The sequence below is a fragment of the Molossus molossus genome, unplaced genomic scaffold (assembly GCF_014108415.1).
Source record: "Molossus molossus isolate mMolMol1 unplaced genomic scaffold, mMolMol1.p scaffold_m16_p_13, whole genome shotgun sequence".
Lineage (NCBI taxonomy): Eukaryota > Metazoa > Chordata > Mammalia > Chiroptera > Molossidae > Molossus > Molossus molossus.
Genome location: NW_023425348.1, coordinates 14,209,046 through 14,236,609, shown reverse-complemented (window position 1 = coordinate 14,236,609; position 27,564 = coordinate 14,209,046). Strand labels below are relative to the sequence as shown.

General features: G+C 37.6%; 1 protein-coding gene across 7 annotated transcripts in view; it reads left to right on the top strand.

The window, feature by feature from the left end:
* The window catches only part of ALKBH8 (alkB homolog 8, tRNA methyltransferase), a 74,400-nt gene that overhangs the window by 9,839 nt on the left and 36,997 nt on the right, over window positions 1–27,564 (top strand). For 6 of the 7 annotated variants that reach the window (XM_036257918.1, XM_036257917.1, XM_036257912.1 and 3 more), the window contains 5 exons: window positions 3,204–3,335; window positions 3,973–4,068; window positions 5,674–5,778; window positions 7,200–7,270; window positions 26,072–26,178. In XM_036257918.1, coding sequence (XP_036113811.1) covers window positions 3,204–3,335; window positions 3,973–4,068; window positions 5,674–5,778; window positions 7,200–7,270; window positions 26,072–26,178 — 511 coding nt within the window. The remainder of the gene's footprint in view (window positions 1–3,203; window positions 3,336–3,972; window positions 4,069–5,673; window positions 5,779–7,199; window positions 7,271–26,071; window positions 26,179–27,564) is intronic. The other variant, XM_036257915.1, reaches the window with a different exon arrangement.

Sequence of the window (27,564 nt, the reverse complement as noted above, 5' to 3'; positions counted from 1 at the left end):
GCACTCTATATGTATTGGAAATTAACCCCTTGTCTGATATATCATTGGCAATTATGCTCTCCCATACAGTGGGTAGACTTTCTGTTTTGATGATTGTATCTTTCGCTGTGCAGAAGCTTTTGAGTTTGATGTAGTCCCACGTGTTTATTTTCTCCTTTGTTTCTATTGCCTTAGGTGATGTGTCAGTAAAAATTCTGCTGCGTATGATGTCTGAAATTTTGTTGCCCACAGTCTCCTCTAGGATTTTTATGGATTCATGAGTTACATTTAAGTCTTTTATCCATTTTGAGTTTATTCTCGTGTAGGGTGTAAGTTGATGGTCTAGTTTCATTTTTTTGCAAGTAGCTGTCCAATTTTCCCAGCACCATTTATTAAAGAGGCTGTCCTTACTCCACTGTATATTCATATTTTTAATAAATTTTTTTTCTTCTTAAAGAAGACTCTAACATTTCATGTGATACAGGTTTGGTGGTAATGAACTCCTTTAGTTTTTTTTCTTGTCTGGGAAGTTCTTTATTGTCCTTTGATTTTTAAATGATAGCTTTACTGGGTAAAATAATCTTGGTTGTAGGTCCTTGCTTTTCATCACTTTAAATATTTCTTGCCAATCTCTTCTGGCTTGCAATGTTTCTGTTGAGAAGTTAGCTGACAATCTACTGGGAGCTCTCTTATAGGTAACTAACTGCTTTTTCTCTTGCTGCATTTAGATTCTCTCTTTGTCTTTAACCTTTGGCATTTTAATTATGATGTGTCTTGATGTGGGCCTCTTTGGGTTCATTTTGTTTGGGATGCTCTGGATTTCCTGTACTTGTATGTCTATTTCCTTCACCAGGTTAGGGAAGTTTTCTGTCATTATTTTTTCACATAGGTTTTCAATTACTTGTTCTATCTGTTCTCCTTCTGGCATCCCCAAGATGCAAATGTTAATATACTTGAAGTTGTCCTAGAGACTCCTTTAACTACCCTCATTTTTTTGGATTCTGTTTTTCTTTTTGCTGTTCTGATTGGATGTTTTCTGCTTCCTTATCTTTCAAATCTCTGATTTGATCCTCTGTTTCAGTTATTCCACTGTTGATTCCCTGTAATGTATCCCTCATTTCAGTTAATGTATTTTTTATTTCTGCCTGGTTCTTATGTTTTCTTTCTTTTTTTAAATCCTCACCTGAGAATATTTTTCTATTTATCTTCAGATAGAGTGGGAGGGAGGGAGAGAGGGAGGAAAAGGGAGAAAGAGAGAGAGAGAGAAACATTTATGTAAAACGGGCACATTGAGTGGTTGCCTCTGGCACGACCCCAACCAGGGCTAGGGATGAACCACAACTGAGGTATGTGCCCTTGACTGGAACCGAACCTGTGACTTGGGCTGATGCTCCTCCACAGAGCCAAACTGGGTAGAGCCTTTGTTATGTTTTCTATCTACGTTTTTATGTTTGTAGCTCTTAGTTGAAGTTCTCACTAAGTTTATCTACTCTTCCCCTAAGTTCATTGAACATCCTTATAACTAGTGTTTTGAACTCTGCCTCTGGTAGATTGCTTGTCTCAGTTCTTTTTCTGGAGTTTTATTCTGTTGTTTCATTTGGGACATGTTTCTTTGTCTCCTCATTTAGGCAGCTTTGCTGTGTTTGTTTCTGTGTATTAGGTAGAGCTGCTACTTCTCCTGGGCTTGGCAGAGTGGTCTTATGTAGTAGGTGTCCTATAGGGTCCAGTGGCACAGCCTCCTACATCATCCAAGCTGGGCACTCCAGATGCACCCTCTGTGTGGGCCGTGTATACCCTTCTGTTGTAGTTGAGCCTTTATTGCTATTGACACATCAATGGGAGGTATTTAGCTTCAACCACCATGGAGGATCAGTTATGCAGGGGCCCACCTCAAAGAGTAGGACATACTTCAGCAGGGCTCTGGTGCGTGCTGAATCTGCATCTTGAGTGTGTTGCTCATCCAGGTGGTTGACTTCAATGTGGTCTGAAGGTGTCCACCGGGTGTTCTGGCTTTGGGGCCTTCTGGCATGAGCTATAGAGAGATCTGCAGATGGCTGCTACTTGTGCTGGTTTGGAGGTGCCCAGTAGAATGAAGCTGTTAACCAAGGCCAGCTGCCACTTTGTCATGCCTGGGGTCCCTTAGCAAGAGGTACTGGGTGCACCGAGGTCAAATGCTGCTTGTTTGAGAGATTTTAGGACAATCTGGAGCATGAGCCAAGACGGGCCATTTGTATGGAAAAAAACACTAGAAAGGGCTTGGATGGGCCAGCAAGTTGGTGGGGTGGGGTCTCAGAGAATCCTCAGGGTAGGGTGAACAATGTTTGCCAGGTTGATGGAGACTCAGGCCTGCTGACTCTGTGGGGCGAAGGCTCAGAAAAGGAACAGTAGCATCTGCCTGAGAGGAGGCTGCCCCTCCAGCTCTCTCCCTGTTGCCAGATAATTCAGTTCCTTCCCATATGGCTCTGGTGCCTTTTGTACTGCTGCCCCAGCACTGGAGCTCAGAGTAAGGGAGTCTGAGTAAGTCCATGAGTAGGCCCTATAAGAGGAACACCTGGGACTCTAGAAGCACTCTCTCTCACTCAGCCACAATCCCCACTGATTTTCACAGACAGAAGTTATGGGGCATTCTCTTCCTGGCACTGGAACCCTGGACTGGGGGCCTGGCATGGAGGTGGGATTCCTCACTCCTCAGAGGGGACCTCTATTCCTCCTGATTTTTATCCGCCACATGTGGATGTGGGACCAGCCCATTCCATGTCTCTGCCCCTCCTACCAGTGTCGATATGGCTTCTTCTTTATATCCTTAGTGGTAGGACTTCTGTTCAGCTAGATTCAGGCAGTTCTAATTGATGGTTGTTCTGTAGTTTAGTTGTAATTCTCATTTAGTTGTGTCAGAGTACCACATTTACATATGCTGCCATCTTGACCAAAACTGTAAAACTTTGTTTCTTAGTGAGATTTAAAAAATGACCCAAAATTGTGTTCAAACAGAATATTTAAGTTAATACTATTCTATTTGCTGTTGGTAATTATGATAAAATATATTGTAATTTTTTACTTGGTCTTTGTTTTGCCCTTTTAATATGGCATGCCTTTTGGCATTCTTATTTCATAAAATGAGGATTGGGAGTTTCATGAACTGGTAGATGGCTATTGGACAGTGTTATTTGTATATAGGAACTTGAAGTTTTGTATTATGACTATTTTAATTTGGTTTCCCACAGTACAGTGGAAAGAGTTGGGGCTTCAGGCCTTACCTCCAGGCCTCAAAGTGGTGGAAGAAATTATTTCTTCTGAGGAAGAGAAACTGCTTTTGGAAAGTGTTAACTGGACAGAAGATACAAACCAAGAAAATTGTAAGTAAAACCTTTAAAATTTTATTTTTAAAAGTGTCTGCAAAATGCTGTTACTGATTCTTCTTTTCTTCTCCCCCTTTGGTTTATTAAAACTCTGATATTTCCTCAAAATTACTTAAAGTAGCTTGGATCCAATGTTAGGCAAGTCATACCAACAAATTTTAGTAGCAGTAATAATAAAATTTATATAGCTATTAATTTAAAATTCTAAGCTTATTAATACTGGTTAGCCAACATTTGTAGACCTAACATTTATACGCCCTTTTACATATATTTTCTTATTTGATGTCTCCTCCGCAAAGCAGATTCCCTCTGCCATACCATCATCATGTAGTAAGAGCCTCCTGGAAATATTTTCAAATTGGTTTCTCTGACTCTTTCCATATCATTAGCAGTCTTGTGAGTGGCCAAACATGTACTGATTGGGTGAAATTCTTTAAGTGTTTGTTACAATTTTAGACTTAAAATAACAGCAGGTATGAGGTAGAATGGTTGATTTTATTAAAGACAATAATTTAGCAGTTAACAAAAGTTATCATTATTAAAGTAATCCTTACGCATAATGTTGACTTTGAAATACATGAAAGAATGAAATTCTTTTTTTACCCAAATAGTTTATTTTCTTCTATTCATACAGTTCAAAAATCTTTAAAACACAGAAGAGTAAAGCATTTTGGTTATGAATTCCATTATGAGAATAACAATGTAGATAAAGATAAGCCATTACCTGGGGGTAAGTAATAATAAATGCTACTTCAAAAGAAAAGATATTGGAAGTATATCATAGTTGAGGGTATTTCATTTGTCATTTTTAGGTAAACTTTCAAAACAGTTGATTAAACTTAAAACATTTAAATTAGCTAAATAGTACAATTTTGTGTTAAAAACCTTTAATCATACAGATAAAGCTAAAGTTTCTTTTGAACACTATTCGTACTTCCATACTTCTTCTTCGAAGTAGTATGTTGACAGTTTAGTATATATTATTCCAAACCTTTACAGAATGAGTTTACATCCAAATGTAAGAGGGTATAGTTGTTAATATGTAGTATTATATTGTATAAGTTATATATTCATATATTACATTTATTACTCCAACTTGTTCTTGTCCCTGTATATGTCTTGGAGACCTTATGTAGTGTTTCATTTTATTGAATAATAATAATAGGTTTTTTCAGTTAGTTCCCTTTTGATAGACATTTAAATTATTTCTAGTTTTTAACTTTTACAAGTAGTGCTTCAGTGAAAACCTTTGTACATGCCTCTTTATGCACCAAGCAAGAGTTTCTAAAGGGAGATTAGTAAATTGGAATTGTGTCATAATGTTAATAGGCTGACAGATTGTCCCCTAAAACAACTGTGCCATGTTCTTACCATGTGTGCATCCTTTCCCCTACCCTGACTGACATGTGATAATTGTAAAATTTTTAACTTCATGATTACCTGATTAGTATTGAGGTTGACCATTTGTATTTCTTTTCCTGTGAATTCTTTTTCATATCCCTTACCAGTTTTTTCTAATGATTGTCAAATTTGTTGAGTTTAATTTATCTGTATTTTTATGACTTTGGTCTTACTTAAGGGTTTCCTTCTCTCATGAAATAATACTTATGACTCCAGTGAAAATAAGTTAGTTCCACTTTGAAAAGTGTTGTTGTTGTTTTTTCTTTTTTTAAGAGAAGTCATTTAAGATAATTAGATTTAAAATAAATTAAATAGTTTAAAATTAAAAGAAAGTGATCAGTTTAATTCCCAGTATAGAATATAGTGAATGTTGTAATTTTATTGCTGTTTTATAAAATACCAAAGTTATAGTTAGCAAAATTGTTATTTTTGGATGTTCAATTTAGTAAAATCAATACAATAACTTTAAGAAATTCTTAGGAAGGTTTTCTTTATATTTTGCTTTGCTTGTGGGTTTATATTATATTTGGGTCTGATTACTAAATTAAAAGCTATATGATTTTTATCACAGGGACTATTTTTTATTCTTGGGTAAAATATGCAAAGTAAATACTGTGATATATTTCACTTTTATTTATTTAATTTATTTATTTTTGTTACAGATGTTTCTCCTTTTTCCCCCATTGACACCCTCCTCCTGTTCCCACCTCCCACCCTCAGCATTGTTGTCTATGTCCATTGGTTATGCTTATATGCATAAGTTCTTTGGTTTATCTCTTCCCTCCCCTCCATCCTCCTCTGAAGTTTATCAGTCTAAACCCTGCTTCTGTGTCTCTGGGTCAATTTTGTTCATAACCTTATTTTGTTAATTATATTCCACAAGTAAGTGAGATCATGTGATACTTGTCTTTCTCTGACTGGCTTATTACTTCAGGTCTTCCTGAGATTTGTGATAGCATTTTGGAGAAATGGCTGGAGAAAGGTTTCATTAGACATAAACCTGATCAGTTGACTGTGAACCAGTATGAACCTGGGCATGGTGAGTATTTCTTCTTTTAAAATTATCATCAAATTTCATAACTAAGTAGATTATGTAACTCTCTAAGATCAAAGATCATTTTTTAGCTCATACTCTTAGAGTAACTTGCTTATGTTTTGTTGTGTTGACTTTAACCCCTTGCAAAACTTTATCAATCTCTTGAGACACTTGCATCTCAAAGTGTAAACAAACTGACACAATTGCTATTTATGATGGTTTTTTACAATAGAAAAAAAATCAAAGTTTATTATTCATCATGCAGTAGAAAATCTTTAAAGAACTCAGACTATTACAACAGTGTGCCAGCAAATATTTATGACTTTTTTTGTTCCCCTCTCAGTATTTTATTTAGAGAGGGAGAAAACTGCTTTTAAAATATAGGAGACTTGTAAAATGGAAGAAACCAAATCATTTACAAATACAGGCATGCCTTGTTTTATTGCGATTCATTTTATTGCTCATTACAGATGTTGCACTTTTTACAAATTGAAGGCAAGACTCTCCACCTGCCAAAAGATTATGACCCACTTTAATATGATACTCACTTTATTGTGGTAGTCTGTAATTGAGTTATGCCTGTACAGAGAAGAAGGCTAATTGGTTGGATGATCTTGTTCCTTTTTCTCTGTTGAGAATGGAAGACAATTCTAGGATGACATATTAGTGAAAAATCTTTAGCTTATTGTTTTCTTTACACTTGTTAGCAGCATCTTCATCCAATAGTTGTAGTAATCAAATGTTCTTAAAAGTTTTATTAATGGCAAGAGTTATGGGTTGTTTTTTTTCTGCTTTTGTCACCAGGTATTATGATTGTTTATTTACCAATCAATCTTAACATTGGTCTGCAAGCTTCTTGATAACAGGGACTGTCTTATTTGCTTTATATATACTAAAGTTCCTTTCACTTAAGAGATGTTCAATTAACATAGATTGAAAGATTGGTGGAGGAAAGCATATCTTTTTTTTCTTTAGTTAATTTATTTTAAAAAATTTTATTTTTGTTAAAGATGTTTCTCCCTTTTTATCTTAATTTGTATGCTTAGCCTTCACACCTGGCTATTGCTTTTGTTCTTACGAATTTAGTGTTTAAGGGAAAAAAATGACTTTGTTACTTATTTTTCATGTCTTCCTCTTGGTCTGGGGTTGAGTAAGTGTCCTAGTAAAGCAGTGATTTTCAAGTATTAATTTTTAAAATCAAGTCTCAATGGCACTTTAACATGAAGTTGAGATATTTTTAGTGTAGATGTAGTTTACTTTTATTTAAAGTCACATTGACCCTGTTTCTTTTAAACTAAAATTATAATATTTTTCTGATTAGCAAACAGTGCTTTAACCATAATAGTCTGAGGCTATATTTAGAGTCATCTCGAATCTATTGAAAGGAAAAATGAAGTAACATGTTCTCCTATATTCCATCTCAGGAATTCCAGCTCATATTGACACACATTCTGCTTTTGAAGATGAGATCATTTCTCTCAGTTTGGGATCAGAGGTAATATTTAGACATTTTTATTCGCTATCAACAAATGTCTTACCTTATACAATGTCCTTTTTTAAGGATTTCCCTCGTTTCTTAATTCAAACGAATTAAGATTTTTAAAATGAAAAGTAAAGGCGCCATTAGCACTTTTATTTCTTACAGAATGTGAAATTATCAGCTTCTTTTAGGTGTTGAAAGTTTTATCTATGAACTCATCAGATGCCAGGAAAAGCCCTTTAATATTTTACACATTTTACTTTTATTTATTTTTTATATTAAGTTTTTAATTAAATTATTGGGGTGACACTGGTTCATAAAACTATAGAGGTTTCACATATCCAATAAAACATCATCTGCGTATTGCATGCGTGCTCATCGCCCAAAGGAAAGTCTCTTTCTGTTCCCATTTATCCCCGCTTTGCCCACTTCCACCTACTGCCACCCCTAACATTTTACTTTTAAAAGTTAAATAAAATCCAGACTTCCCTTTGTGCAATAATTTACTAAAGCAGCATTGTCATCTAGTGGCAAAATACAGTAGCTGCAGGCTGTAGAAAATGGAAACAATTAAAATGTCCATGCCTGGAATTTTGATATAGTTTTTCACACATATTACCTAATTTAACTTCAAAAACGTTGAGTAGTACAGGGAAATGTCTTTATTTTTACAGATGAAGAGCAAGAGATTCATTATTTATTCATTGACTTGTTTCTATAGCTGCACTTTACTTGAATTGTGGGGGAATAAATGGTGATGGAAGGAGACTTGCCTTGGGGTAGTGAACACACAATACAATATACATACATTGTATTATAGAATTCTACACCTGAAACCTATGTAACTATATTAGCCAGTGTCACCCCAATAAAACAAATAAACAACAAAAAAAGAAACTATCAAAAGCATGATTCAAAATGACCCATGTAACCTTGGTCACTGTAGCTCAGAGTTTAGAGCGTTGGCCTGTGCACTGAAGGGTCACAGGTTCAAGGTCACAGGTTCAATTCCTGGTCAAGGACAGGTAGCTGGGTTGAAGGTTGGATCCCAGGACTGGGGCACATGCAGGAGGCCACCAATTGATGCATCTCTTTCACATTGATCTCCCCACTGCCCCTCCACTGCTTCCCTTCTGCTCTCTCTAACTGGAAAAAATATCCTCCTATGAGATTTAGCCAAATATAAAATGATCTATGCAACCCTGGCCTGTGTGGTTCAGTTGGTTGGGCTTCATCCCATGCACTGAAAGGTTAGATTTCTGGTCAGGGCAAATGCCCGGGTTGCAGGCTCGATCACCAGTGAGGGATGTGCAGGAGGCAGCTAATTAATGTTTCCCTGTCACAGTGATGTTTTTTTCTCTCTCCTTCTCCCTTCTCTCTCTAAAAAAGCTTTAACAAAAGATCTATGCAAGCTGCAGATAGAGTTTTAGATAGAAATCAGATTTTTAAATCTAGAAGAATCCTTTAAATATGAGGTCATATAAGTTGCTTCAAAATCTGATTTTGTTCCTAGAGGTAAATACTATTTGCTAGTGTTTTTTGGTATTTGTGTAGTTCCCATCTCTAGGTCTTCAGTGCTTTGGTTTTTTAACTCTTGTTGAGCTCATGTAATCATGTTGATACTGTTACTAGAGAGTAGTGCTATTTGTTCAATAAGACAGAACTATCTTTTAACTACATGTATGGATTCTTCTTCAGTTCTTTGAAAAATAATGAGAATGGGAAGGAAAAAGAAAGAGCTCTTTTCTCTCTGGTTTATTTTCATTTTACCTCTTGTCTTGGCAAGTAGCCTTATGGGGGCCAGTAAAGAACATCTTTATCTTTTCCTCCCAACTGTGTAACCGATTGAGAAATGAGACAAAAGATAAAGGAATATCAGTGTCAGCTTAACTATTAAGAAACATGGAAGAACATGGCTTTAGATCTGTTGCCAAGTGGACTTGTTCATAGCTCATCCATGGCACACAGGCGATGGGAGAGCCAGAGGCTGCCCTATAACATGGGACATGAAGGAGCACATTTTAGCTTCTGCAAACCAGCTGGGTCTGAAAAAGAGAGAGAGGGGTTGGCCACGACAGCTAGACCTCAGGCTAACCATGAACAAAGGCATTGCCTTCTCTTCTGGGAGTTGGAAGTGAAGGAGTGGAGAATAGTGAGGTGTGTTCTTCCTATACTTTCATTCCTATGGAAATTCTCTCCCCTTCTAGGGAAACAGGAGGAATGGAAACTAGGGGTTCCTATGACACCTTACAAAGTCATTATGTAGTTTTTAATTAAAAGCTATAGCCCTGGCTGGTTAGGCTCAGCGGTTGGAGCATCAGCTCGTGGACCAGAGAGGCCCAGGTTTGGTTCCTGCTAAGGGCGCGTAACTCTGTTGCAGTTTGTCCCCTGCCCTGGTTGGAGTCGTGTGGGTGGCAACCACTTGATATGTCTCTCTCACACTGATGTTTCATTCTATCTCTTCCTCCCTCTCCCTCCCGCTCTATCTGAAGATAAATGTAAAAATGTCCTTGTGTGAGGATAAAAAATAATAATAAAAAATAAATAAATAAAAGCTGTAAAGAAGGGAAAACTTGCCCTTTAGTTGCACTGAAAATCTGCTGTAATAGTTATCTCCATTTGGTGTCACTACAGGCATATAATTTTTAGCTGCCAATTTGAGTGATGGAGTTTTTTGGTTAAAGCCATCATTGTAATAGCAGGAAAGTGTGCATATTGTAAGTTATGACAAGAACAGTAGATTTGCTTATAAAAGATAGCTTTTTGAGGGGAGTGAATCTTTTTCGATTTTGAAAAAAATAACCATTTAAATTTATTATAATATTTAAAACAGTCTGTTATATTTGGGGCCCTTTATTCCATCTGTAAAATGGCATTAATAATACCTCTTGCCTGACTGAAGGATTCTGATGGGAATAAAATGAGTTAGTGAATGTTAAAATGTTGTTCAAATTCAGAGCAATCCATACATGGAAAGGCTTATTAAGGTATGCTGCTTTTTGGTCTCCTTGCTTGAAAACTTCACTTCTGTAACAAAGGGAAGCTAGTGTTTTTATGGCCTTGAACTTGAATTTCAGGTAGTTACCAGAAAGATGGCTTTCATCTTTTCTTTCTGCATTTACCCACTGTTGCATCTTGTGCTCTTCTGTTTGTTCTTGATGCTGTGTAATTATTTTAATTCTCTCCTAGCTACTTTCCCAGACCTAGGATTTGGTCTCATAAATTTGTTTTTAAGTTTGTTTCTTTTTATTGTTACTCGGCACCTGAGGATATTTTTCCATTGATTTTTATAGAGAGAGTAGAAGGGAGGGAAGAAGGGAGGGAGAGAGACAGACAGAGACATCGATGTGAGAGAGATATATTGATTGGTTGCCTCCTGCACGTGCTCCTACTTGGGCCGGTGGATTGAATTGGCAACTCAGGTACGTACCCTTCACTGGGAATCGAACCGGTGACCTTTTGGTGCAGTGGACGATTCTCAACCAAGTGAGCCACACTTGTTAAGTGTATAGCTCACTGGTGAGAATAGAAGTACATGAACACATTGTTATCAATAAACATTCAGGGCATGAGTGTGCTTTCCAGAAGAATGAAGCATATTGATTGGTTAAATGGATGTTTGTTAAAAGAGCTTTTATTTGTGTAACCAGTATTGTCTCGGGCAATGTGGGAGATAAAAAATATTTTCAGTCTTGATTATTTTCCCCCTCAGATTTTGAATATGAATATCCAACTTTCTACAAGACATTTTCTCTCCTCTAAATCAAAATTCATTATCTTTTATTTTCAGCCATTTACCACCCACTGCTATTCGTCCATACAAAACAAAACAAACGTTTGTTCCTCATGGGTTTCTTGCTCTGGCTAATTGTCCACCAATTGGTTAATTTAGAACCTGCGAAATATTCTTGAAATGTATTTTGAAGATTATAAGTTTTTCTTTCAAGCACTGTTTTAACTATATCCCACAACACTTTCTTTTAAAAACAGCATTCTAGAGGTGTAATTATCATTAAACTGTACATATTTATATATACTCTCATGAAATCTTCACCACACTCAAGACAATGAATATATCCATCATCCCAGAGGTTTTCTCATCTTCCCCTGTTTGTCTACACCTTCAATTACTTAATATTTCCAGAATTTTTTAATACAGGAATCATACAATATGTACTCTTTGCTGTGTGGCTTCTTTCATTCAACAAAATTATTTGAGAATCATTCAAAGTCTAAACTTAATTGGTATCTTTACTTTCTTGATGAAAAATAAAAGAACTTTAGTATACTTTAACTCCATTACTCCCTTCCAATTTTGACCTACAATTATTGTGTATTTGAATTCTCTTAATTTTTAAAGATATTTCTTTGGTTTGTAAAGTCATTGTTCATTTATACCTATTTACCATTTTCTTTGCTCTTCTTTTTTGTATCTCTCCTTCCTTTTGGGATCATTTTTCTTTTGTATACTGTACATTTAAATTTCCTTTAGTCTAAGGTCTGCTGTTGGCTAACTCCATTTTATTTTTGGTTTGCAAATGTCTTTTTTTTTTTTAATCAATTTATTTTTGTTACAGATGTTTCTCCTTTTTCCCTCACTGATTTCCCCTTCCTCTCCCTCCCCGCCCTGTCCCTGGCTTTGCTGTCCATGTCCATTGTTCATTCATATATGCGTATAAGTTCTGTGGTTTATTTCCCCCCCCACCCCCTCTTCTAGGGATTGTCAGTCTGTACCCCACTTCCACATCTCTGGGACTACCCCATTCCTCAGACTGTTATGTTCATTATATTCCACAAATAAGTGAGATCATATGATACTTGTCTTTCTCTGTTTGGCTTGTTTCGCTTAGGATGACACTTTCCAGGTCCCTCCATGTCGTCTCAAAGGATAAGATACAATCATCAAAATGGAAAGGCTACCCACTGTATGGGAGAGCATAATTTCCAATGATATATCAGATAAGGGGTTAATTTCCAATATATATAGAGTGCTCATACAACTCCACAAAAGGAAGACAAAGAACCCAATTAAAAAATGGGCAGAGGAACTAAATAGACACCTCTCCAAACAGGACATACAAATGGCTAAGAGACATATGAAGAAATGCTCAACATCACGAATCATCAGAGAGATGCAAATTAAAACAACACTGAGGTATCACCTCACACCTGTCACAATGGCTGCCATCAACAAATCATCAAACAAGTGTTGGAGAGGGTGTGGAGAAAAGGGGACTCTAGTACACTGCTGGTGAGAATGCAGACTGGTGCAGCCACTATGGAAAACACTGTGGTGTTACCTCAAAAAATTAAATATTGAACTTCCATTTGATCCAGTGATCCCACTTCTAGGAATATACCCTAAGAAGCCTGAAACACCAATCAGAAAGAATATATATACCCCCATGTTTGTAGCAGCACTATTTACAGTAGCTAAGATCTGGAAACAGCTCAAATGTCCATCAGTAGACGAATGGATAAGAAAACTGTGGTACATTTACACAATGGAGTACTATGCAAATGTCTTTATTTCACCTTCACGCTTCAAGGCTATTTTCACTGGGTGTAGAATTTGAGGTTGGCATTTATTTCTTTTCATTTCACTGAAGATTTCATTTACTTGCTTCAGGCTTACATTATTGCCCTTGTTACCTTTGAAGATGGCCTTTGTTTATTTCTCTGGCTTCTTTTAATATTTTTTTATCTATTGTTTTTTATAGTTTTATTTTGATGTGCCAGATTATTTTGCTTATTTTGATGGGTTTGTTTACTCTGCTTAGTATTTATTGATAATTTCTTGAATCTATGAATTGGTTTTTTTCCCCATCAATTTTGAAAAATTATTATCCATTATCTTTGCAAATTTTGCCTCTGTCCCATTCTATCTCTTCATCTACCTTTCCTCTATATTCTTTGTTACACTTACCCTGTCTCCTGTGTTTTCTGTATTTTATCTATCCATGCTTTACTCCAAATAGGTTCTTCTGTCACTATTTCTTTTGCTTCATCTGATTTACTGTTAAACCTCCTCATTGATGACCTAATTTCAGTCATGGTATTTTTATGTTTTAGGATATCTCTTTGTTTCTTCTTCAAGTTTAGTATCTTTTTAAAAATATAATTTCCAGTTCTCTGCTGAAATTTTTAAGCTTAGCATTTGTATCTTTGAATATGATAACCATCTTTGTTTTATAGCCTTTATCTGATATTTAAATACTTGAGGTCCCTGTGGTTCATTTGTATTCTCCCTGCTAGAATATCTTTTTCCAGAGCAGATACTGTGGTTTATTCTGATTCAGAGTGTCTGAGATGAAGGTTGATTTTCTATATTTAAAGAAAACTCACAGGCATTTATAGCATTTAGCCAGGATTTGAACCATTGAGTTAGAAAATGCTGAAATGTGCCTGGCAGGTGTGACTCAGTGGTTGAGCATTGACCCATGTACCATGAGGTTGCCAGTTTGATTCCCAGTCAGGGCACATGCCCAGGTTGTGGGCCAAACCCCCAGTGGGGGACATGCAAAAGGTGGCCAATCGATGTTCTCTCATTGATGTTTCCATCTTTCTCCCTCTCTGAAAAAAAATTTTTTTTTAAATGCTGAAATGCTAAATCTGTGTAGTATCAACTCCAGCAGGATTTCAGATTAATCTTTCAGACAAAGAATAAATAGAAGTGAAGTAATATAGGCTCCCAATAATCACTTAGTTAAATATTTCAGTGCAGTGCTAGAAACTGAGAAAGTTAAAGACTGTGTGCATTGTTTCCATATCCTTAGGTGCTTGCACTGGGACTGGACTCAGCTTTGGACACATCAGGAGACTTGGGTTCTAGTTAATTTATATTAGTAACTTTTAATGGACCATGGAGTGTTTTCATTTTTGTGCTTTCTGTGATAAATTATTGTTAAATTTTAATTGTCACGGAGAGTTGTTAAGCCTTTAATAATAATAACAGCAGCTATTGTTGCTTTCACTCCTACCACCAAAATTGCCATCACCATGATCGTCAACACCAGCACTCACCTATTCTTTTTTTTTTAAAACATCTTGTAGCTATTTATTTATTGAATTTATTGGGATGACATTGATTAATAAAATTATATAGGTTTCAGGTGTGCAATTCTATAATGCGCCATCTACATATGATGATCACCACCCCAAGTCAAGACTGCTTCCATCATCACTTACCCCCATACTCTCTGCTACTTCCCCCCATCCCTCTTTTTAACTGAGATATAATTGACATGTAACATTCTATTAGTTTGAGATATTAATGGTTTGTTTGATAAATGTATATATTGTGAAATAATCACCACAGTAAGTCTAGTTTACATCTATCACCATACATAGTTAAAATTTTTTTCCCTTTCTGAAGAGAACCTTTAAGGTCTCTCTTAGCAACTTTCAAAAATACAATACATTGCCCTGGCCAGTTTGGCTCAGCGGTTAGAGCGTCGGCCTGCGGTCTGGAGAGACCCGGGTTCGGTTCCCGCTAAGGGCACGTACTTCGGTTGCAGTTTGTCCCCGGCCCTGGTTGGTCGTGCGGGTGGCAGCCACTCGATGTGTCTCTTCACGTCGATGTTTCTCTCTCTCTCTCCCTTCCTCTCTCTCCCTCCCACTCTGTCTGTACAAAGGATGGAAGAATGTCCTCGGGTGAGGATAAAAAAAAAAAAAAAATACAATACATTGTTGTTAACTATAGTCATTGTGCTGTACCTTACATTCCCAGGATGTATTTTATAATTGGAACTTTGTATCCATTGACCACCTTCATCTATTTGCCCTTCCCCCCCAACTTCTGGCAACCACCGATCTGTTCTCTGAATCTGTGAGTTCATTTTTTTTCTTTTTTTTAGATTCCACACATAAATGAGAGCACATGGAATTTGTTCTGTCTGACTTATTTTACTTAGCATAATGCCCATACAGCCCATCTATGTTGTCACAATAACAGGATTTTCCTCTTTTTAATAGCTGAAAAAATCACATTTTCTTTATTCATTCATTGATAGACACTTAAGTTGCTTCTATGTTTTGGTTGTTTTATAATGCTGCAGTGAACATGGGGCTGCAGATATCTTTTTGAGCTAGTGTTTTTGTTTTCTTCGGATAAATACCCATAACTGGAATTGCTGGATCATATAGTAGTTCTATTTAAAATTTTTTGAGGAACCTCCATACTGTTTTCCATAGTGGCTGCACCAATTTACATTCTACCAGCAGTGCACAAGGCTCCCTTTGATCCACATCCTCACTGACATTTGTTATTTCTTGCCTTTTTTATAATAGCCATTTTGACAGGTGTGAGGTGATAGCTCATTATGTAGCAAGCATCTATTTATGCTAAGTCTTGGTGGGTTTTAGAGTGTGTTTTTCCTTATAAGGAGCAATCCAGGGCCTCAGGAATAGGTATACACATGACTACTATTGTTCTTGTAATCATGGCTGTCTCGTTTTGGTTATCTGTGAGTATGAATCTGTTGATTTATTTTGCTTAAGGAGGAAAGCCAGAAAATAAGTAAATGGAATTTAGGAAGCCTTCTGCCTGAAAATGCCACTAATTAGAAAATTTTTCTAATAAAATGTTTATGACGAATGCATTCACTTATTCAAAACATTGGTTGAGTGTAATCTACTAAACAGACTTTAACACGTAAATAAGAATTAAAAGTAAAAAAAAAAAAAAATTGTTTTAATCCTCACCCAAGGATATTTTGCATTGATTTTTAGATAGAGTGGGAGGCAGGAAGGGAAAAAGAGAGAGAGAGAGAGACATCGATGTGAGAGAGACACATCAATTGGTTGCCTCCTGCATAACCCCAACTGGGCCTGAGATAGAACCTGCAACTGAGGTATTTGCCCTTGGCCAGGAATTGAACCTGAGACTCTTGGGTCCACTGGCCAATGCTCTAATTGCTGAGCCAAACCAGCCAGGGCTAAACAAATTTTTTTAGGTAAATTGTTTCATTACCTCTTTAGCCTTATCATACATAAAGTAAAACTTAATTTTACTGAAGTGGTTTGTGATTGACTCTCCTTTTGAGAGTCCATTTTTTAATGGTGGTAAATTTCATTTCACAGATCTTGCAAACAAATGAAGTTACATTGTGATAAATGAGAGCTGATAGAAGTCTCTCAGTGCAAACATGTAAGCATGATCATAGTATCTCAGAGGCATTTAAGCTTAGCATTATACATATTGAATTTTGAACATTCAGTGGTGGCTAAGGTGTCTCCAATTTAGCCTCTTTTCTTTATAAGCTATTTTTCTGTTATGTCACAAATGTCTCTATTGTGACATTTGGCAATGTGTTTAGACTATTAAACTAAAAGATGCCTTCTCTTTTTATTTTACATTTTACTTAAGCTCAGCCAGATAAAACAGTTAAAAATCATCTGTATTTGGGGCAGAAGAGGAAGAGATGGCAGGATCTGTTCATTTAGCAGCTGGGACCCTGTTTTGTTAGGCAGGGTTGTGTTTGAAAGGTAGAACTTGCTGACATGTGCTATAAAGTAGATGTGTTTAATTTTGCTTGTTTTACATATGCAGTACTGTAAACAAGTTCCCAGCTATGCCCTACATGTGTGCATGATATCTGATCTACTAGGACATTTTTTACACCCATAACATGAAATAGTGCTCTGCTTCTCGCATCCTCTCTCAGAAACAATGAGAAGTAAGTTCCTTATGGCTACAGTGGTATTTAGCTGCCGCATAGTGCTACTTGTGGGACCACTCTTCTATCATAAGGTACCATCTCATCTTCATGCTTTAATGTGGGATATTTTCCCCCTCATGTTTGTTTTTAAAAGAAAAAAAAATTCATTTGAGTACAGTGAAAACATCAGTGTGACTACAGAGGATTTATATTTGACAAAAGGCTATGGGAAACAGGTCATCATCTCTATTCTGCTGCATTCTTAGCTATGAAGTGTTTTCTGTAGTTATAGTCATACTGTCTTCTCAGCTTTTATCGTCCTCTGTGAATCATATATCATTCTTCACAGTGTACTGTCTCTTGCCTATATACCCTTCAGAATTTTAAAAGGTTAATTCTCTGCCTATTTCTAACTGAAAAAGATGAGGATTAATTTGTCTTCTTTCTCAGAAGTGTTCCTAGTAACAATATAGTCTTCCATTCCCTGTTCAGCCAACATGAAGATCTGTTTATTCCTTTATGTACTTTGATATGAATCTTGTATTTACTCGAGTGATAGAATGATAGCTATGTCCAGAGTTTCTATTCTATTGTATTTTAGATGTGTAAAGGTTCTATGAGATCAGAATGTCTAGGGTTTTATGTTTGTTTGCTTTGAACTGAGCATTATCCTCAGTTATGCCCCATGAGCTTTCTAGAAACTTGATCTTTATTGACTCTGCCACCTCATAAAATAAAGGAAATAGATAAAACCGAAAAGAATAATTGGAAACAACTCTTGTGGAGCAAAGCTATCACATGGCAGAATGATTCAGCAGTTGCAGGGGAGCATTACTGATTGTGAATCGTTAGTGAATTGTAAAACAATTTTTTGTTGTTGTGTCTTTTAACAAGCATTATTTAGTTAAGATGCAGATATTTTAAATATGATGATACTGATAACACTTTATTTTTGTGGTGGAATATTTTAAGAAAATTTTCATAGAAAATGTACATTTAATTTCATAAATAAAAATTATTTTCTAAATTTAAAAAATTATACTCTCACATTATATACCTATGATATAATAGAAAAAATATATATTGGTCTCTGTCACAAGTTCTTGGCACAGAATTCCTAAAACCCTAGGATTTCCTAAGTAATGAGAGACTAGGAACATCTTTTGTTCTAATATTTTGTCTTTTACTCCAGTTCCTAACACAGAGTTCCTAAATCCCTTTGAATTTCTTGGGTAATAGCAATGTCTTTCTTTGTAATGCTATGACTTTATTGGGCTTCTGGATGGGGGTTGGTCACCAGAAAACCTGAGCAATGATTAGAAGCTTAGGTTTTTCAGCCCTGCCCCTCATTTTTCAGATAGGGAAGAGAGGCTAGAAATGGAGTTAGTAATCAATCCTGCATACATGATGAAGCCTCCATAAAATCCCAGTAGTATGGGGTTGAGAGCTTCCAGGTTGATGAACACATAGAGGTGCTGGGAGAGTGGTGTTCCCAGAGAGGGCATGGAAGCTCTATACTTCTTCCCACATACTTTGTCCAGTGCATCTTTTCATCTGGATGTTTATTTTATCCTTTATTATATCCTTTTATAGTAAACTGGTAAACAGTAAGTAAAGTGTTTCCAAATTAATCTCATGTTCACAGTTTTGTCAGTTCTAATCATTTGTTGAAACTGAGATTTCCCTATTTTGAAATCATTACTCTCTGTTGATAGGAGAGAATGTATTTGAATTTTACAAATATATAGGTATTGTGTATTTGTAAAACATGTGAACTGTTAATTAGCCAGAAATTGTAACCTCTTGATGGGCAGAAAACATATATTTTATTTATCATTGCAGCTTTTTTAAAAAAAATAATTTTTCAGTCTAGCTGGTGTGGCTCAGTGGTTGAGCATCAGCCCATGCACCAAGATGTCACCAGTTCGATTCCCAGTCAGGACACATGCCCAGGTTGTGGGCCCGATCTCCTGTGGGAAGTGTGCAGGAGGTGGCCAGTCAATGTTCTCTCTCTCTCTCTCTCTCTCTCTCTCTCCCTCTTACTTCTTCTTTCTCTAAAATCAATAAGGGCAAAAAAATTTTTTTTTCCGAAAACTTTGATTTTTCAGAGAGAGAGGAAGGAAGAGGGAGAAACATCAATGTGAGAGCAAACATCAGTCAGCTGCCTACTGTACTCCTTATATCGGGGATTGAGCCCACAACCTGGGTATGTGCCCTCAACCAGGAATTGAACCAGCAAACTTCAGTGCATGAGATGATGCCCAATCATCTGAGCCACACCAGCCAGGGCCATCATTGCAACCTTTGATGCCTCAACAATGACTCATATATACAGGGGTGGGCAAAAGTAGACTTACTGTTGTAATATAAATAATACAGTAATTAATAAGTAATAACACAAGAATAAACTGTGTTTCACATGCTCACAACTATAAACCTACTTTTGCCCACCCCTGTATTTGTCTAATGAATGAATTGGAGTCTAATTTTCTTTTTTTTCAAATCTTTATTGTTGGATGTAAAATGTATTACAGATGTTCCACATTTTTCCCCCATTGACCCCCTCCTCCCCACTCCCGCCCCCCTCCCACCTTTTCCCACACTATTGTCTGTGTCCATTGGTTATGCACGTAAGTTCTTTGGTTTATTTCTTCCCACCCCCCAACCCCTTTCCCTTTGAGGTTTGTCAGTCTAGCAATGAATTTGTGCTTCTTAATCCCTTCACCTTTTTCACCCATTCCCCCAACCCCCTTCCCAACTGGCAACCAACAAAATGTTCTCTGTATCTATGAGAATGTTTCTGTTCTTCCTGTTCATTTTGTTTGTAGATTCCATTGTTGATAGATATGTATTCATTGCCATTTTGTTTGTTCATACATTTTATCTTTCTCTTCAAAAAGACCCTTCATCATTTCATATAATAACGGTTTGGTAGTGATGAACTCCTTTAACTTTTTCTTGTCTGGGAAAGTTTTTTTATGTCCATCAATTCTAAATGACAGCTTTGCAGGATAGAGTAATTTTGGTTGTAGGTTCTTGGTTTTCATCACTCTGCATATTGCTTGCCACTCCCTTCTGGCCTGCAAAGTTTCTTTTGAGAAATCACCTGACAGCCTAATGGGTACTCCCTTGTAGGTAACTAGCTGCCTTTCTCTTGCTGCTTTTAAGGTTCTCTCTTTGTCTTGAACCTTTTGCATTTTGATGATGATGTGTCTTGGTGTGTGCCTCTTGGGGTTCATCTTGTTTGGGACTCTCTGTGCTTCCTGGACTTGTACGTCTGTTTCCTTCACCAAGTTAGGAAAGTTTTCTGCCATTATTGTTTCAAACAGGTTTTCGATTTCTTGTTCTCTCTCTTCTCCTTTCGGCACCCCCAAGATGCGAATGTTGGCATGCTTGAAGTTGTCCCAGAGACTCCTTACACTATCCTCATTTTTTTGGATTCTTTTTTCTTTTTGCTGTTCTGATTGGGGATTTTTTGCTTCCTTATATTCCAAATCGATGGTTTGCTCCTTGGATTTACATACTCTATTATTGAAGCTGTGTAAATTATTCTTTATTTCAGTTAATGCCTCCTTTAATTCTAACTGTGTATCCATGATTTCTAACTGGTCCTTTTTTTATGCTTTTGAGGCCCTCCCTAAGTTCACTGAGGTTCTCACTAAGTTCATTGAGCATCCTTATAAGCAGTATTTTGAACTCAGTATCTGTTAGGTTGCTTATCTCCCTTTCGCTTAGTTCTTTTATTGGGGTTTTGTTCTGTTCTTTCATTTGGGACCTGTTTCTTTGTATCCTCATTTTGGCTGCCTCCTTGTGTTTGTTTCTGTGTATTACTTAATGAGAGGTATAGGGCTCGCTGAGACCCGATGCTGCTCGTTTGAAAGAATTTAGGAAAAACCTGAAGCAGGATCCAAGACCGGCCAATCCTATGGTTAAGCAAGTGGCAACAGCTTGGGTGGGCTTGAAAATTGTGTGGGGCGGGGCGGGGCCTCAGGGAGTCAGCAGGGCGGGGCTACCAGTGTGAGCCAGGTTGCTGGAGTCCCAGATATGGCTTCTGTCTGCCGCCCCCGGGAAGGGCTCACCAAAGGAACAAAGGCCTCTTACAGCACGTTTGTCCCCGAGGAAGCCCCCTCTCCAGCCCTTGCTCCAGTGCCAAACAGCTCAGTTCTTCCCTGTATGTCTCTGGCGCCCCTCCAGCTGCCTCCCCTCCAAGCTTAGAGGGAGAGAGTCTGGTAAGTCCGTGCGCCGGCCCTTTAGGGAGCTGCCTGGGGCTCCAGCCAGGTCAGCTTCCCTGAGCCTCAGTTTCCGCTGGTTTTTCCAGCCAGAAGTTATGGGGACTTCTCTTCCTGGCACTGGAACCCTGAACGGGGCACCTGGTGTGGGACAGGGACCCCTCAGTCCTCAGGAAGGACCTTCCCAGCCACGGGAGCCTCCTGATTTTTATCCACCTCGCTCGGGTGTGGGACCAGCCTGTCTCGCTGCCGTGCGCCACCGCCGCACCGCCGCCACCCCTCACGTCGCCGCCCGTCCTACCAGTCTGGATGTAGCTGCTTTTTTTTTTTTAATTCCATAGTTGTACGACTTCCATTCAGCTTGATTTCAGGCGGTTTTGAATGATGGTTTTTCTGTAGTTTAGTTGTAACTTTGATGTGATTGTGGGAGGACGCAATACCGCGTTTACCTACGCCGCCATCTTGACCGGAAGTCCTGGAGTCTAATTTTTAAGGATATTCTCCCATCAACAGTTTTCATTCCTGTAAGCCACAAATATTGTTTCTAATAAAATAATTAATATGTTTATTATTCTTTCCTAAGTGTAGACCTTAGTGTCTATTCAGAAAATTGAGACCTTTATAATAGTGATTTAAAAATAAGCACAATGCCTGGACAGACTTTCTGTGGGAGGCCCTTGTTCCTTTGGTGAGCCCTTCCCTGGGGCAGCAAACAGCTGCCATATCTGGGACTCCAGCAACATGCCTCACACTGTTTGCCCCACCTTGGTGATTCCCTGAGGCCCTACGCCATCCAATCTTCGGGGCCACCTAAGCTGTTTCCAAATGGCTTTACCATAGGATCAGCCTGTCTTGCATCCTGTTTCAGATTTTCCTAAAATCTCCCAAACAAGCAGCATCTGGTCTCAGCGAGTCCCATACCTCTCATAAAGTGGCCCTAAGCCTGGCACTAGAAGCAGCCAGCCTTGGTTCACAACTTGGCTTTTCCTGGGCACCTCCAAGCCCAGCACAAGAAGCAGCTGTCTGCAGATCAGTTTGTAGCTTATGCCAGGTGGCCCTGGGTAGAACATAGGCAGAGGCTGACCTTGTCCCAGAGCCAGCATACCCAGTGGACAGCTTCAGAACACATCGAAGCACCACCAGCCAACCACCTCTACAAGTACCACACTCAATGAGTGGATTCACTGGGCACCAGAGCCCTGCTAAAGTAAGTCTAACTCTGTGTGGTGGGCCCCTACACAGTTGATCCTCCAAGGTAGGCAGAGGCCAGTGGTCAGTTGGCACATCCAGTCCTTGCACTGATCAGCCTGAGTAAATCCCTCCCATTGACATGCCAATAGCAATCAAGACTCAATTACAACAGAAGAGTGGACAGTCCACACTAGGGTTGCACCTGGAGGGCCCAGATGGGGTGATCAGGGAGGCTGTGCCACTGGACCCTACAGGACACCTACAATAATAGGCCACCCTGTGAAGCCTAGGAGACATAGCAACTCTACATCATACAAAGAAACACACACAGGGAAGCAGCCAAAATAAGGAGATAAAGGAACATGTCCCAAGTGAAAGAACAGAAAAAAATTCCAGAAAAAGAATTAAATAAAATGGAGATAAACATCAGTCAGATGCAGAGTTCAAAACACTTGTTATTGAAAGGGTTAATAATGTTTTAACAAAATTAAACTCCTTTCTGACCAGTTATTCCTGCACATAAACACCAGAGCAGTTTTCTGAAAAACCTGGAACTGACACCCAGAGGAACCGTAAAGATAAGGGGTTAATGATGGCCTTGGAAAACTTGAAGGGACCATAAAAAAGAGGGAGATTAATGATGGCCCAGACCTCTATTGGAGCAGACTCCTTACCTCTGAGACAACTTGTATCAGCCCTGACACCAATTACGTGGTGCCAAGAGAATGTGGGTTTTTTTTAGTTTTTTAGTTTTAGGTGTTGTTTTTTTTTTTTTTAGTTTAGTTTGGGCCTATAAAAACCAGAGAACAAAGAGATTTTGAGGCTGGACTCTTTTAAGGAGTCAGCCTGCCTGCACCCAGGTGTATGCAATAAAGCCATTTGGCTCTACACTGGCCTTGCGTTGTGGATGTGTTCTCCCTCCAGCTCAGACCTTTTAGTTATAAGGATGCTCAAGGAACTTGGTGAGACCTTCAAAGAACCTAAGGAGAACTCCAAGGAACTTAGTGAGAACATCAACAACATCAAAAAGGACCAGTCAGAAATAAAGGATGCACTAACTAAAATAAAGAATAATTTACAGGGAATCAGTAGTAGCGTAGGTGAAGCCAAGAAGCAAAACATTGATTTGGGATATAAGGAAGGAAGAAACACCCATTCAGAACAGCAAAAAGAAAAAAAAAAATTTTTAAAATGAGGACAGTATAGCATACCAACATTTGCATCATGGGGGTGCCAGAGGAGAAGAGAGAGAGCAAGAAATTGAAAACCTATTTGAAAAAATAACAGAAAACTTCCCTAATTTGGTGAAGGAAACAGACATACAAGTCCAGGTAGCACAGAGCATCCCAAACAAGATGAACCCGAAGAGGTCCACACCAAGACAAATCATCATCAAAATGTCAAAGGTTAAAGACAAAGAGAGAATCTTAAAAGCAGCAAGAGAAAAGCAGTTTCTTACCTTCAATGGAGCTCCCATAAACTGTCAGTCGATTTCTCAAAAGAAATTTTGCAGGCCAGAAAGGAGTGGCAAGAGAGATTCAAAGTGATGAAAAGTAATGACCTACAACCAAGATTACTTTATCCTGCAAAGCTACCATTTAGAATTGATGGACATATACAGAGTTTTCCAGACAAGAAAAAGCTAAATGAGTTCATCGCCACCAAACCAGTATTATATGAAATGTTGAAGGGTCTTAAAGGAGAACAAAAAAAACATGAACAATAAAATGGCACTAAATACATATCAATAATTAAATCTACAAACAAAATGACCAAGCAGGACAGAAACAGACTCATAAGTACAGAGAACTTTTTGTTGCTTGCCAAATGGGAGGGGCCTGGGGGATGGTTGAAAGAGATAAAGGAATTGAGAAGTACAAATTGGTTGTTAGATTGATGAACCTCAAAGGGAAGGGGGGAGGGTGGGAATAGATAAACCAAAGAACTTCTATGCCTATATGCATGATTAATAGACACAAACAATAGTGTGGGGAAGGCAGGAGAGGGGCAGAATTGGGGAGGGAGGGGGTCAATGGGGGAAAAAGGGAGCTATATCTGTAATACATTCAACAATAAAGGTAAGTTTAAAAAAAATAAGCCACAGTGGGTTTTTATTTCTAACACTTTGTTATGCAAATTATTATACAGAAAGTTTGAAAGAATTGTATAGTAAATACCTATATACCTACCACCTGAATTCTACCCTTACCATCTTAACATATATGCTGTATCAAATGTCTACCTATAAATTTTCTATTAGTTTATCTTATTTTATTTATACATTTCAGGGAAGTCACAATCACCATTATACTTACCCCAAAACTTCAGAATTCATCTACAATGTTTATAAACGTAATGCTTTTAGAATAAGACTTTGAAATTATGTGATCATTTGAAACAGATAATTGTTGGAAATTTAAATTATATCATCTTAGTTTATTTTCAATACTTAGATTGGAAGGTCAGATGAGAAAAGGATAAACCAACTTAGAGCTGTATAATTCTTTATAGGTTCCAAAACTAGTCTTGTGCATTATCTGATTTGATGTGTATTATTGAATGATTGCTTTGTGCCACATACTGTGCTATATTTACATTTAAACAAAGTACTGTGCTACATTCTCTTCATCCACTGATACTTGGTTGTCACATTTATTTTTCAAATGGATTGATTCACTTCAAAACATTTTTAAGCCCTGTTGGCATGCCTTTCAAATTCACATTAGTTAGCTGCTGCTATGTTTAGATTGAATTCTTTTGGTGTTTGGGTTCCTGAAAACAAAAACATTTTCTTGGGTATTGTATCTTTATAAGTTGCTATTCATAATATTTGAGCAAAACTTGGGAAGAGTAACTGAAAATGTTCACGTATTCTTTGATTATCTATTGTAAATTAGCCTCTAATATCCAAAATGTTGCATGACTTTAAAGGCAAAATGGATTATATGAAAATCTGCATCTAATAATTATTTCTCGTTGGAGTATTAATTAATTATTACAATTTTATTAATAATAATAGCCACTATTTTTTCTATTTACTCTGTGCTAGATACTGTGATTTGTCATTATATATTTAATTTATGAAAAACTATTTTTATTGAATTAACTTATTTTTGTTAAAGATGTTTCTCCTTTTTCCCCCATTGACACTCTTCTCTCTCCCCCTCTCCCCGCCTCGCAACATTGTTGTATATGTCCATTGGTTATGCTTATATGCATAAGTTCTTTGGTTTATCTTTTCCCTCCTCCCCTCCGCCCCCTCCTCTGAAGTCTGTCCATTTGAACCCTATTCTATATCTCTGAGGCACAGAGGGATTATGTGGCTTGCTTGTCCCCTAGGTCATATGGCTAGTAAATGGAAGCACCAGGATATGAATGTTTCTACTCCACAGTCCTTACATTTGACTACTACCCTAGTGTTTTATATAGTGTGTATATAGTGTATGATCCTCAGACTACTTGCATCATAATTTCCTAGGGTGCTTGCTAGAAGTGTAGGCTCCTGAGCCTCTCACCTAGACCTGCTGAGTTTCTCTGTGGATGAAGTATGTTTTTTAGTCATGCGGTTGATTTTTATGTGCACCAAAGTTTGAGAACCAGTGTGCCATGCTATCCTATAAGCATTGTCACATTTTAATTTGTTAGCCCAGAAAGATAGCCTGAATCAATAAATCATTCTTATCCTCGGAGCATATGACACTTTGGATTAATCTTTATGCTTTTGTCTTTACTTCAAGATTGTCATGGATTTTAAGCACCCAGATGGTGTCACAGTGTCAGTCATGTTGCTGCGTCGGAGTTTGCTAGTGATGACAGGAGAATCTAGATACCTTTGGACCCATGGGTATGTATTGAAATGACCTTAAGGACAGATATCCTTTGCTTTGTGAGAGTTCTCATTCTTTCTTGTGTGAGCCACCAGAACCATGCCCCAGGCTTGCACATTGGGTTCTCTGGCTTTAAACCCCTAGGCACTTATAGGGCTTTTAAAAAATATTAACCTTTTCTTTTGAAAAAAATTCAAATTTAAAGAAAAATTGCAAGCTTAGTACTGTGAACTCTCTTATCTTTCACCTATATTTGTCAGTTGTGAACATTTTGCCATGTGTTTTATTTGTCTCGCACATGTTATCATTATTATTTTTGCTGAATCTTAGGAAGGTAACTTACTTCATTGCGTATTTCCTAAGAGCAGGACGTGTTCTGTATGAGAGGTTGGCAGACTATGGCTTGTGGGCCAAAGTCAGCACTTAGTCTGTTTTTATACAGCTTTTTAGCTAAAAATGGCTTTTATATTTTTAAAGGGTTGTAAAGAATAAAAACAAAAACAAAGAATTTGTGACAGAGACTGTATGTGGCCCTCTATGCTTAAAATATTTACTATCTAGCCCTGTTATAGGAAGTTTGCCAACCCCTTGTCTATAAAACTGTAGTACAGTTCTCAAATTCAGGAAATTCAATATTGATAAAATAGTCTTATCATACTCTTATACAATCAGTTTTTAACTTTTGCTAATTGTACTTTATAGTACTATCACAGACAAACCAGAGCCTATCAGTAGTTAAAGCAGCAAAACCACATTTGTCTTAGGAACTATTGCAATAGGGGAAAAGAGACCACAAAATAGAACTGGGCTCAATTTTAATTACAAAAAGGAAAAGGGGAATTTATAGCCAGGAAGCCCAGGGTTGTGGATGGGACTTGGTGGATGGCAAATTACTACGAGGAAACCTCAGGCCACGGTGATCAGATAATGGGGTATAGTGGGAAATGAGGAATGTGGTCAGCTATAAAGGATGATCAGATATTCAGGGTGAGGGATTCTGGCTAAACAGACTTAAGAATATTCTTGTTAAAATTGGGCTTTTGGAGGACATGCCCAGATAAAGAGCCTAGTCTGGCCGAGAGAAGTCTAACTAAAGTTTGGTCAAGCAGAGAATCTATGTCAGTAGTTCATGGTTAGTTTTCCCTATGATCTGGGATTCTGTCTATGATTCTACATTGCCCTTAGTTGTCAGTTCTCTTTAGTTTTCTTTATTTTGAAACAATTCCTCAACTTTTCTTTGTCTCTCATGACACTGACACTTTTAAGGAGGCCAGTTTTTTTTTAGAATGCCCCTCAATTTGAGTTTGTTTGATTGAATCTAATCTGAAAGAAATGGGTTATATACTTTTGGCAGGAATACATCTTTAGCCTTTTGAGAAGGAAGCATCACACTGCTAAAATTC